This window comes from Oxyura jamaicensis, chromosome 3 (genome assembly GCF_011077185.1).
Source record: "Oxyura jamaicensis isolate SHBP4307 breed ruddy duck chromosome 3, BPBGC_Ojam_1.0, whole genome shotgun sequence".
Taxonomy (NCBI): domain Eukaryota; kingdom Metazoa; phylum Chordata; class Aves; order Anseriformes; family Anatidae; genus Oxyura; species Oxyura jamaicensis.
Window position 1 is genome coordinate 81,263,572 of NC_048895.1, and position 12,995 is coordinate 81,276,566.

The following is a 12,995-nucleotide window of genomic DNA, read 5'->3' on the forward strand; positions in this document are numbered from 1 at the left end:
ATTCAATCCTCAGTGTCAGGAAAATACACTTGGAGCTTCTAGAACACTTTTTACTTTAAGAAGCACAGTGGTTTATCTTTAGATGCTATTCTTTAAGTTGTCGTTTGTCTTCATGCTGCTAAAAACTGCTGAAGTTTTCATACAACTAAAATACTTATCAATTTGATGCTCTGCCTAGTTTGATGACTTTTGGCTTGTATGGCAGTGGTGTTCAGTTTATATTAGAGCAATTCTGAGACTTCTCCATATAATAAAGCCTGCCAGTTTTGTTACGGTTATTTGAGATAAGCTTCTATGGAGCACTAGGTTAACATTAACACTAGGTAGAATTAAATGATAAAAAGTGCTACAGCTACAACAGGAAGAGAAGCACATCATTTTCAAAAAGCTCTATAATTTGGAAGTCCTTTAAGGTGTAAGGGTTTATTTTTGTTTTTAAAGATTATACCACTTCAAAATCAACGGACTGTAATATAACACAAGGGTTCATTCCAACTGAAAGTAGTAAGTACAGTTAAATGTTCCATCATTTAAGTGTTTCAAAGCTCATGTAGATTGCCCTTTCTCATTTATACTGTTCAGCAAAGAAAAATACATTTATGTTCACTTTACACTTCCTCTATGCTACCAAGGAGGCACAGAGAGGTCACAGTATACATGAGAATAAAGTCAAGTGCATTTATGAATGCACAGGTCTACTACCCATACGGTCTCAGATTTCAGCTATCAGTAAACCCACAGTTCACTAGGGAAAAATCAGTATGGCATGGAGCAGACAGCTCTTAGTATCACAAGCCTTTGCAAAAATTATCTCGCCCCCTCCTGTAATTCAGTTAGATTTTACTTGGGGAAAAATCATCTTGAAGATTAGAAGCCCATGATTAGCCATACCAGAACACTGCAAAAAGAAAAAAGCAACTTTCATACTTAGACTATATGGACTTACAGAAATCCAACTAAAAACTTTCGAAACATGAAATAATGCAACTACTGATAGGAAACTAGGAAAATGAGATAAAAAGGTAACTGAGATATATGAACTGGGTTTTTAATGCAACACTGGATCTAGGTCCACAAAAGGTAAGTAATGCATTATCAAAACAAACTGTATTCTTTGTGGCAGATTGATTTTTTCCCTCTTTTGACAATTTTCTTATATATTAATATAGAGCCTTCATTTAGTCTCCATCTTTTAAAATATTTGAAATATGGAAAATAATACAGAAGAATATTAGGACCTGGCAAAAGAGAATACCTTAGTGGATACAGACAATAGCAGAAGTCTACAACTTCACCTTTACATTTTATTTCATCTCAGTTGTGGCATCCAGATCTTTTGTTTATCCCCACTTCTTTTTTTTTTCCATTCCAATGGAACAATGAGTTCTAATGATTTAAAATTAATCAACTTAGCATTTACCTATGCAAGGAGGTTGCTAAGGTCTTTCCTAAAACCAATTAAGATTGCTCCACAGCTGATTCTATACGAAGAGACTGCATGTCTAAAAGCAGCTATCATTAATTTTCCTGCTAACAGTTCCATTTAAAGTCCCATCAAAATATTCTTTCAGGAGTGTCCTTACCTCTGAATTAATTACTTTAATCAGGAAGAAAATGTGATAAACAGTCTTAGTTAACACAGAAAGTTGACGACATCTCTCTAGATACACTTGAATAGAAGGCTCTACCCTTTGCTGCAGTTTACTCCAGAAAAGAGTCAGTTCCCTAGAACAAGAGAACAATATTTCAAGGCCAGCAACACAACCACTAATCTGATCAGAAGAAATGCAAGGTTGAGAACAGTATCTATTTTGTGTTTGGGAAAATAAAAATATGAATTTATTCACACCTTATCTTATAGAGAAAAGCTTTTATACTCACATTATTAATATTTAACTTTCAAAACTATCACAATGACTCAATTCCAGAAGAACAGATCAGAAGAAAAGCAGTAATGCCACATATTATGCTACAGAATTTGCAGACTCATGATGTCTTGAAAAACATCTTGCAAAGTAGTTTATTCTTTACTAACTGTAATTTTATGCTTCTGTACTCTTAGTAACTACTACTATCTATAAGAGGATGACATTTCTCTGTGGTAACAACATTTTTCTTGATGTGCTCTGCTTTAAGAGCTGAATTTTACCGTGTTTTAGTGAGAAATTAGTCAGAAAGGACAAACAGTAATACTGTATCTACATTAACTCACTACTTCACCCCTGACATTATACATTTCCTAACTAACAGGGCCTCCTTAGGTGCAAATAGAAAAGAGTGTTACAGAATAGTGTAACCCCCAAAACTTTAGTATTATCTGTTAATCCAAAATCCTGCATTAACAGATGCTCTGCTGCTGCTGCACAAGGAAAAGAGGTGCACAAACAGAGCATAGCAAATCCTTCAGGAACTGTACAGGTTTGGAAGCACAACCACACTGCTGGCAGATGGGAGCTCAGACTTACAGCTCCAATATCTGCCAGCAAAGACCAGTTATTTGTTCCCACATCACTGAAAGCAAACCCTAAGCAATAAATATTTTCATCCACCTAATTACTCCAGTTATAGAGTGAACAGCACCTCCTTTTCCAGAAGTTTGACAGAGGAAGAAATATTGTGTTACGAAATAAGGACAGAAGGGAAAAGTACTTATGCGTTAACTTCATCATAATGCTGACTAGCTGCCTGCAAATATTAAATTCCTCATTTCTACAACACAAGATTATTGTCAAGAAAAATGGTTAGTCAGCTACTAGTATTTGTTAATGCCTCCTCATACAGTACAGCCTTCAACCTCCCATACAGGAAGCTAATCTTATCAAAATATATATTTTTTTTTGTTTAATCATAGACTGGTTTGGATCGTAAGGGACCTTAGAGGTCATCTAATTCCGACTCCCCTGCCATCGGCAGGGACATCTCCCACCAGACCAGGTTGCCCAAGGCCGCATCCAAGTGGCCTTGAATGCTTCCAAGGATAGGGTATCCACAGCTTCTCTGGGCAACCTGTGCCAGTGCCTCACCACTCTCTGAGTAAAAAATTTCTTCCTCACATCTAATCTAAACCTACCCTCTTTTGGTTTAAAACCATTACTCCTTGTCCTACCCTTACATTCCTTGACAAAGAGTCCCTCAACAGCCTCCTGTAGGCCCCCTTCAGGTATTGCAAAGTTGCTATAAGCTCTCCCTGAAGCCTTCTCCTCTCCAAACTTTTTTTTCTTTTTCTTTTTTAATTTAAACTTTCCAACAGCCAGCATTATGTCCTTCCTGTTTAGCTCAGATTTTATCAGATAAAGAATGTTAACCTATGGCTTAAGCATCAGTTCTATCTTCCCAAAATACTTTTTGTTGCTCTAGACATAAAACAATATCCAAACTCACCAGGCACAGTACATCTCTCCTTGCTGCAGTTGGCGAGACAAAAATGCTGCGCATAAAATTAGAGCACTTTTTTCATCTCCATCAGATTCTAGGTTACAGATCATTTCTAGAGCATCTTTGCAATCTACTTCTGCAATCTGGGAGGAAAGAAAGTAAGACCAAGACTAAGAAGGAGGTTTCATTTACAGACATACATGAATCTAAACCTTTACAAAAAGACAATTTACAACTTGGAGAACAGTTAACTATCAAATTGAGATATGCTTGAAAACAAATCACAGTGTTTCTAGACAGCATCAAAACTGATTATGCTAAAACTTTTTTTTTCTGAAGTGAATACAAACTTGTTTCTCAAAGACATCAGTCTTATGTCTAATGTCCCAGTTACTTAAACTTTCTGAAGTACAGCATTAGTTTTTCATACATACCACATGCATATGGTAAACGTAGTAATAAGCAGATTTAGAACATTAAATTGCAGCCTAACACAAAAAAGACTACTATTACCTGAAGTTCTAACCCAGTCACTGATGTTACTACTGTTTGAATACAGCAGGTGGTCGATAAATGAAATTTAACGTGAACATTCCAGTGCTTTTTAAAACTCAAAAAGAAAAGGGAAGCTATATAGTAAGAAGCAGATCAAATGAATGCTTTCCTACAATAATACTGCAGTCTGTGCGATGTAATTTTAGCCACAATGTAAGCACTTAGTTTCGTAGCAAAAAAAGCAAAAACCAGTCACTCAGTAGTACTAGACAACTGCATCAATAATGAATCAGCATCGTTGTTGTAACTACTACTGTCTATTTTGATTCTCAGCAGACTGATTTGATTACATCAATTAGCACATCTGGCAGGACATGCTGGTATTTATTCTTCTTTGTTGGCAGCTGAAATACAACTTGGCCATCCAGCAGCACTACTGGAAGTCTCTTTTGAATAATCACAAGAAATCCCGAAGCAAGAAGCAAAAGCCCCAACCCAAATAACAAGATACTTTGGATATGGTGACAGCCCAGCTTGGTTCAGTGTGATGGTTATCTAGCTATTTCCCCAGCAATTAAGCTACCATTCTTAAGAGTAGAACAACTCATTTTTTTCCTCTAAATTGACACTGTAAATCTGCTAATAACCCTTCACTTAACATCATCTGAGGCTTAAGAATCTCAAAGTCATCTTCTAAAGAAAAATGTTTCTCTCAAAACCTCAGAGAAGATGGATAAACATAATTGTCATACCAATTCAGACTGAAGGTCTGCTTTGCTCAGCTCCCTCTCTCAGACAGAGACCCTCAGTTAAAAGCTTAGGGAAGACTATGCAAAGCTGGTTTTAAAAATAAAAGGGTGTGTTTGTTGTTGTTGCTGTTGTTGTTCATTTTTTCCCTGAAATGTTTTTCCAGCCCCTCAGTATTTATATGGGAACCAGCTTCCAGCAATAGTCTGTTGAGATCCAGCCACCAAGTCTGTCAGTCTAAGCACTTCAACATCCTGCAGATTTGAATTCTCCACATTTTTTAGCAATTTAAGCTGAAAATGATTACAAATGCTACTCTTCTGCCTATTCTGAGTTGATATCAAAAGCTCTACAGTGTTTCAAAGTGATTTGTACTTCTTGTATTTATCTCGAATTTCCATTTTCTCTTACCATTCTCACGCTATAGAAGGGCTATTAGCCCTTTCAGTTCAGAAGTCGACCGTGACACATTAATAGTGTATCTGACTTCTGTTCGTAACATATAAACTTCCCAAAACAGTCAGTAATACTGCAAACAGTGCTGCCACTGAAGCTGCAAAGCAAAGCAATCCAAGCTAAGCAAGCCAAGGTTTGCAAATACCTGCATTAGGTTATCTGGGATACCTCAGTCTACCTCTTCTCTGTGTTACGATATCCTAAGAAACAAGGCTACCCCTTCCGTTCATCCACGGGATTCACGATTCACTCACTGACTGAGCCCACTCTGCGTGGGGGCGTGGCAGGGCTGAGTAATGAAGGAAGCACGTTTGCAGGGTCACACATTCCAAGTTTAGTACTCTAACACAAGTACAGTCCTGTCATAGCTTCTCCTATGGAGTTCCTGCTGGGATTACTGAGCCTGTTCTGAAATGGCCCCCTGCAGCCAGAGGTGGGAGTGTAAGACCGATCCTACCTCCATCAGAAGAACATGCCCAGGGAGATGCTGTCATCTTAGAATTTAGTCTATATCTCGAGTAGGAAGCTCTTCCAACTAATCATTGCATAATTTTCATCCCTTTAAGACCAATTTCAACATGCTTAATACTTATTAACATAAAAGATGATAGAGACAAAAAACAGCAAAGAGATGCAGACAGACAAAAAAAACCCTGACAACTGAAGTTCTGAAGTTAGTTTTCCTTTAAGAAAAAAAAAAAAAAAGCTCCAATAAAATTTTGGGGTTGAGTGAGAAATGGAGATGTCACCTGAAAGAATGCAGAACAGCAAAACTGCCATCTCTTTTTTGACTTTTGCATTTAAAAATGAGAAGAATTTTATGTTTCAGAACAGATCAAATATCTGATTTCACCTTCAATTTCACCTCCTATTAAAAGTAAATTGTGATTTCCTGACATGGGTACTTGGGTCAAAACTATTCAATTCAAAGAAAGAATGTAAAGTAGCACCTAAAAGGCTCCATTCTATGTGCTAGATATTATACAGAAAGTTACAATTAAATCTGTAGAGTAAGAAAGAGTAGAAAAATCATTATCTCCACTTTAGTAACAGAAACTGAGGTACAGATTTAAAATACTTTATGCAAAATTAAACATAACATTGTGGCAGAGGCAGAAAATGCCTTCTAGTGACCTAATACTGCACTTCCACAAGTGTTCCAATCAAGAATTATTACTGATCAGTTTAGAAGTGCCTTAAACACAAAGAAAAGCAGAACACACAAAGTATGTTAGATCATATTTTAAAATAAAACTTCTACATAAAAACAGCATAACTATAACTAGTGATTTTATTATTATTAAAGAAATAAGTCTTTTAAAAAGTTCTTTATTTTTTCACTTACTTCTTCCATTAGCTTTTCATTTGGTGATCCTGAACAAAGACAGACCAGGTAGGTTTGCTTGAAATTGCCTTTTGCACTTATTTCTGGATGATCAGAGCACAGTTTTGCCAGGGCAGTAGCTTGCATTAATTGCTTTGTTTTCATTAGGTGCTTAATACGCATATCCAGCAGGACAGGGCCTTCAAACACTAAAAATTCATTCACTTCGAAGAAAAACAAGCCAAAATGTTACATACATGTTTCATAGCAGATTAGAGAATTAACAGATAACATTTACTCATTTGTGGTTAGCCCAGAAATTCTATGCAGATCTTAACAGGTACAAAAGGTACGAAGCACAGACAATAGAAAATCTGAGAACTGTACTTATTTATTTATTACAAGGACTCCCTGCTACAGCAGACTTTTTATCTACCTGCAGGTTCTAATTCATTCTAATTTATCGGTAAACAGCTGCACACAAAACAGATTTAGAAAGCATATAAAAATTAAAGCGATTAGGTACCATTTAATTATAGTTCTACAGAAAGACAACAGAAAGTCCCTGCTCTCACATCTTTCTTTATGCTTTTGTGCCATGCCATTGCTAAAAGTTGCTTTTTAAAGACCTTGATAGAAGGATAAAGGTGACAAATTATCTGAAATTATCTGAAATGCTGTTAAATACTGCACGTTAAGCACAATGTAGTCAAATTCTCTTAATTTTTACAGCCAAGTTTCTTACAAAAAGAGGGCTTGTCTTGGATGTATACATCTAACTGGGCATAGTTTAAAATTCAAAGAGACACAAATGGCTAGATTTCATTCAACTATATTCTGTAGATATGCTGCTACCAGAATTAAAACTCCAGTGTGCCTGCTCATACAATCCAATGCTAAGTGCTTCAGTGGAAGGCTTAAGAAACCTACAGAAAAGGAGAGCACAGGGCACGGGTTGTTCCAACTCTTATGAATACATCTCAGGTGCCATCAAGGTCTTCAAGATCAAAATTACTTGAGCTCTGAAGCATAAGATATAATACTACTTCCAAAATATTTAAAATTATTTAATCTAAATAGACACAGTCAGTTTTATTTAATCCTTTTGACATCAACCCTGTGACAACTCTTTCCACAAGTCGGTTATGAACTGCATTAAAAATCTGTTAATTTAATGAAACAATCTTTTAAACACAACATAGATACTTGCTTTCCCTAAGTATCTCCACTATAACACTCTTTTGTTAAAAACATCTAATTCATGTTATTCTCTCAATGTTAGGGTGAACTCTTGGTCTTTACTAAACGTGATTTTTTTTCCAGCCTTTGAGTATTTGCATCACCCCTTCCAGAAACCTTCTGGGCATTTACAACACTCATTTTTTGTTACGCAGTGGTAGAAATATTCATTATATTCTCCTGAATTTACTTGCACTGAATTTCACTTGAATCGTGTTGCCTATGCACCTAAGTTATTGTATTATCTTGATTTCCAATGTCCTGTTTGGTCTTGATGAAATAAATTTCAGCATCTGTAAAATTGATTACCTCCATCTAGTATTTGGAATATTAGTATATTGAACACAATGTTTACTGAAAGGAAAAAAAGATCCATCTTTTATTCTTTACTTCTTCCCATTCTAGTTAGCTTTTGATTCACGACCGACTTTCATTTTATCTCATGTTTTCTCCTTCTTCTAGCCGCTCATACAGGATATTACTAAAATACTATCTTGCAATCAAAATTAGGTCAACCTTTTTTTTTATTATTTTTTTTTTTGTTTAATCATTTTGGCGCACAGAATTTTAGGGCAGAAAATACTGCCTTTTGCAAAAAACAGGCCTGTTACACCCCTTCATTATCTTTATGCATTAAGATTCCTGGTTGAATTATCTCAACCAACTTGTTAGTTATTTGTTCAGGATTCCTGCACACTATGACAAATGATCATCCAGGGCTCACCGCTGTGTAAGAATATTCAATCAAGTAAGACTTCTTTCTTCCCCTCTCTGTCAGTGAAGATATAGCCAGTTTTTTAATCCATGCAGTAACAAAGTAAGACTATCTAGCACACAACAGACAATTGATGGATGGTAGCCATTTTTGTGTTTATTATAGGACATTTGTTTTAAACAGCACAAGAAATGTTCCTTCAATGTCATTTCCAGTACCTTATTACAAATATTCACACTCTTGTCAACCCACACCTGACCTGCTGATTAATTACAGCTGATAGGCTTAGCTTTGCTCTTCCTCCTACCAGGTAGGGCCAGTAATCCTTTCACCCCCAGTGGTTACTGTCAGCTAGAACTGGAACATTTTACCTTATTTCTGTAACACAATACAGGAAGACCTCAAAGACTTTAAGCTACGTTAGCAAACGCTGGACGTTTCATTCTGATTTAATTACTACACTTAATATTTCAGAGACTTTGTTCTACCTACTAATCCTCAGTAATCCTTTCCTTTAGCGTTTACTGCTTAAGTTAGCTTACCTTACATAATCATCAGAACATTTTCTGTTATCTCCTCAACAAGATACAGGAAGACCTCAGGGTTAAAGCTACACATTAGCTTTTAAGTCTTTATTCTAATCCAACTGATTATAATCATTCCAGTTAACGTTTGACAGCTCACTGAAAACATAAGTTTTAATTCTATTTATTTCGTAACTGAACTACGTGGTGTGTTTAAAGACAAAAGACAGTACCAAGGTTGAGGGAAAAGTCCATGGTGGTGAGCAGCCTCAAGTGTAAGATTTTATTTGCTCCTGGATCTATTTTTTGCGTTTTATAAATGTGTTTTATAGTATGATGTCTTGTTTATAAGTTATTGCAGACAAATTACTAGTTTACTGTAACAAATAACACTTCACAGAAACACTTTGCTTTACATCTTTACAGGTCAAGACAGTTAATCTCTGTTGAGTACAAAACTTGAAGTATTTAATAAGAATGACAGTTTAATGATAGCATCCTTCTTTGAAGAATTATTAAATGCTGTTTCTGTGCACTGTCCATTGAAATTCACAAACTGTACAAGCCACATGCAAAATTCATTTAAAATATACAGTTAACATGAGAAGAAAAAAGACAAGCAGGTGACATCTGACAGATGGTACTCTGGTCTGGGAACTCTGTCAAACCTGGAGATACGGGAATTTAACCTTTTAGATAATTTCCCCATTATTCCCTTACATCCCACAGTTGCCGTCTCAGGTCATACTACCAAGTGATTCTACAGCAAGTCCACAAGAACTACTATGAGCTTTTATTACAGGTAATGCTTATAGCATACACAAATTAAAAAGAGAGGAGGTAATCCTGAGATTAGTAGCATACAAGAGCATGGTAGCTGTGAGCACAGTTTTGTAGTACTAAGTTCTCCATGGTGGACAGTCCACATGTATGTCACATGTTGGCTGACTGGAAGACTTGTAGAACTCAAAGTATTACTCAAAGCACTCATAACCCTACTCTCCTACCCTTTGCCAATTCTTGAGTAGATAGATATAAGTCAATCTACCAGAGACCTTTATTTCTTCTCAACTTCACTCTGGCCAAGAAGGATGACGGCAGGACGTGGACGTACAGGAGGACTATCCATCTCAAAGAACTTCAGTTACTAGGAAGTAACCTTTTTAGTCATCTTCAAGCATTAGTCCACATGTGCATTCAAACAGTGGGTGACTCTGATCTGGACTTGATGCTTTGTTAATTACCTGGAGCTGGGTCTCAAACCCTTCATGCAAACAACATCTCAGCACAGTTCTGCTGAATGCAGCACCAATCCAGGATGATTCTATGATGACACACTGTCTGGTGAACAGGTAGAAGTTCCAGGTGGCTGCTTTGCATATACCCAGGATGAAAACACTTTTTTAAAGTGATGCTGTTAGTATCATCTGACTTCTGGTAGAAGTGCTCTGATTACTCAAAATAGTTCCATGATGGCTATTTAAATTCTAGCCTGCCCTTTATCCACCTTGATACTCTCTGAATAGTGATGGTCGTGTCCTTGAACATCTCTTCAGTGGGCTATACTTCAGAAGTCTGCCTACTACATTTAAACCTATGAAAAATTCAGTAGCTTAAGTCTTGACATCAAAGTTTAGGTCTCTAAGGATAATCAGAATGAGATAAAATAAATGCAGCCACCTCACTTTTTGTACTGTTATCTCAGATCCTATTTCTCTGGACAGTTCTTCCACTCACCCTCAGTACCAGATGAGGTGATATCAATGACAGCACAGCCTTAAGTTTTGGAGGATTTCATGATCACTGCAAGGAAATGACAACCTCTAGGATGGAAAGAAGGTTCATGCTGAAGAGCACATGCCAGGCTGACAGAAACTGGTAGTCACACTGACAGAAACTGGTAGTGGAAGTGTAATAGTAGAGCATTTTTACCATTGTAAAGGTTATCATATGGCAAAGTATGGCAAAGATTTATATTTCAATTTTCAGTCTTTGCGACACTGAGCATTAAGACTGACCAAATTAGACATACAACTTCAAGAAAGGTAAATTCTAGTTGTATAAATTCTAATTGTCATGAATTCAGATCAGTTTTGATTCCAGATCAAAATCAGTACTGACCTAAAATTAAAATCAGTAGTTCATTCAAAATGAAAATGGTAGTTCAGGAGGCAGTAAGACGAAAGGACCTGCTATCATGTGAAGAATTAATACTGGACTGGTTAGGGAAAGAAACCTAGTGAGATAATGAAGCAGGGAAACATGAAAAATTCTTCGCTCCAGCTATAAACACCAGTGGTTCATCAGCATTCTGATGCAATCTCAATAAAAAAGAAATAGCCTTGCAGTTGAAACCTGAAGTAGTGACAGGTCCAGTCATCTTGAATTTAATGATGTGGATGAGATTATATTTTCATGTCTAGTACGTATCTCCAAATTTCTTCCTGCTTTGGTGCTGGGACTGGTTACTCCCATTATCTGAGGTCAGTGGGAACTGGGTGAGTGGTGGTCCACAGTAAAGAATGTTAGCAACACAATCACAAGGGATCTCTGAAATATTGTATGAGAACATTGGTACTTTGCTATCATTATGACCCAATGGGATCATGTAACTCTGGGTGATCTCTGAAGCATCCACCTTAAAGATTATATTTATGTATGGTGCTACGTAGCCAAAACTCAAAATTTGACAGAGATTATCTTTAAAGACACAGAAGACAGGTTGAGGCAGAAAAAGGCCAAGAAAAAATACAAGAAAAAACAACTAGTTTACAGATCCTGAGCACAAGAGATAATGCTCTTGAGGAACCAGGATTTCAATCAAGCAGTTGCAGGACCGGTCACATAATTGTTGTGTGTCCTTTTGGGTAAATACATGAGCAAGGCTCAGGAAAGAGAAGAAAATTTGTGGAACTGATTGGAGAATCTCTTTCTATGCACTGAACTCCTCTGAGCATAGTGGAAGATTGTGTGGGCATTCTTCAAATGGCTGTAGATTGATTCATGACAGACGATTCCAAGCAGATTCAGGAAACTCAAAGGCAGATTCTCAGAGGATGTCTCAGGTGGCAGCCAAAAGTAGTGCTATCAACTCAGATGTCCACCTAAGGTGCACCACAAATGACATCCCAGGTCCCTGTTGACACTTCAGTTTCTGAAAGTAAGTTAACTTTAGAGTCACTGGTCAACAATAACAAAAAATATATCCCTCAGCTCATTAGGAATCCAAACTCCCATTTCCAGCCTAGGACTCAAAGGCATAAACAGAAAACAAAAAGACAATGCTGATGTTCCAATTGCTGGGGGAGAGATTTGTTTTCTTCAGAAACAAGTGGGATTTCAGCACTGCAAGACTTCCCAAAGAGGAGATTCTCTTTCATTTGGTAACATCTATCACACAGAGCATGGTAACTTAAGCCAAATCTGTCAACATTTGTAATCACCAATGGGCTAATAAATTAGGGCAATTCCAATGTTTCACTCAAGCAAGTGACAAATCAAGCACACAGATAATGTTTACAGTTTGAAAATATTTTATACATGTATACACACAAATCTGTATCCATGTCTCTTTTCCCAGGTGACAAGTGAGAGGGCATAAGAAAATGGTCTCAAACTGTATCAGGGCATTGGACACCAGGAGGGTGGTCAAGCACTGGAATGGGGAAGTGGTGGAGTCCCCTTGCCTGCAAGAATTTAGAAAACATATGGCAATGGCCCTCAGGGATGTGGCTTGGTGATGGGACTTGGTAGGTCAGATTCATGGTTGGATTTGATCTCAAAGGTGTTTTCCAACCTAAATCATTCTATAATGCCAAACAGGTAAGTGCTTACACTGCTACTTAAAGACTGAACTCAAACTTGACAAATGATAACATCTCAGCGTAGCAACACTTTGGAACTTCTGTAACGTTGCCTTTACTGTTTGATATTAAGAACAAAACCAAGATCTTGTAAAGAAAGTTTACAAATATTCTGAAGGTTGTTATACAGAAACTAATGTTGAAAACTGCTGAGAGACAGCTGTCCAGTGAAAGAGTGCTAAGTGGTAACCAGTGGGAGTGCTGGATTACAGACAAGAAAGAAAACTCCATGTGCTTCCAAGTTTTTATATTACTAA

At 36.9% G+C, this 12,995-nt stretch overlaps 1 protein-coding gene across 2 annotated transcripts in view; it reads right to left on the minus strand.

Moving 5' to 3' along the window:
- Positions 1-12,995, minus strand: part of ZNF292 (zinc finger protein 292) — a 59,675-nt gene that overhangs the window by 10,027 nt on the left and 36,653 nt on the right. Inside the window, exons 5-7 of one of the 2 annotated variants that reach the window (XM_035319933.1) lie at positions 6,419-6,621; positions 3,382-3,518; positions 1,584-1,725 (exon numbers count right to left, since the gene is read on the minus strand). In XM_035319933.1, coding sequence (XP_035175824.1) covers positions 1,584-1,725; positions 3,382-3,518; positions 6,419-6,621 — 482 coding nt within the window. Of the gene's footprint in view, positions 1-1,583; positions 1,726-3,381; positions 3,519-6,418; positions 6,622-12,995 lie in introns of those variants that run through there. The other variant, XM_035319934.1, reaches the window with a different exon arrangement.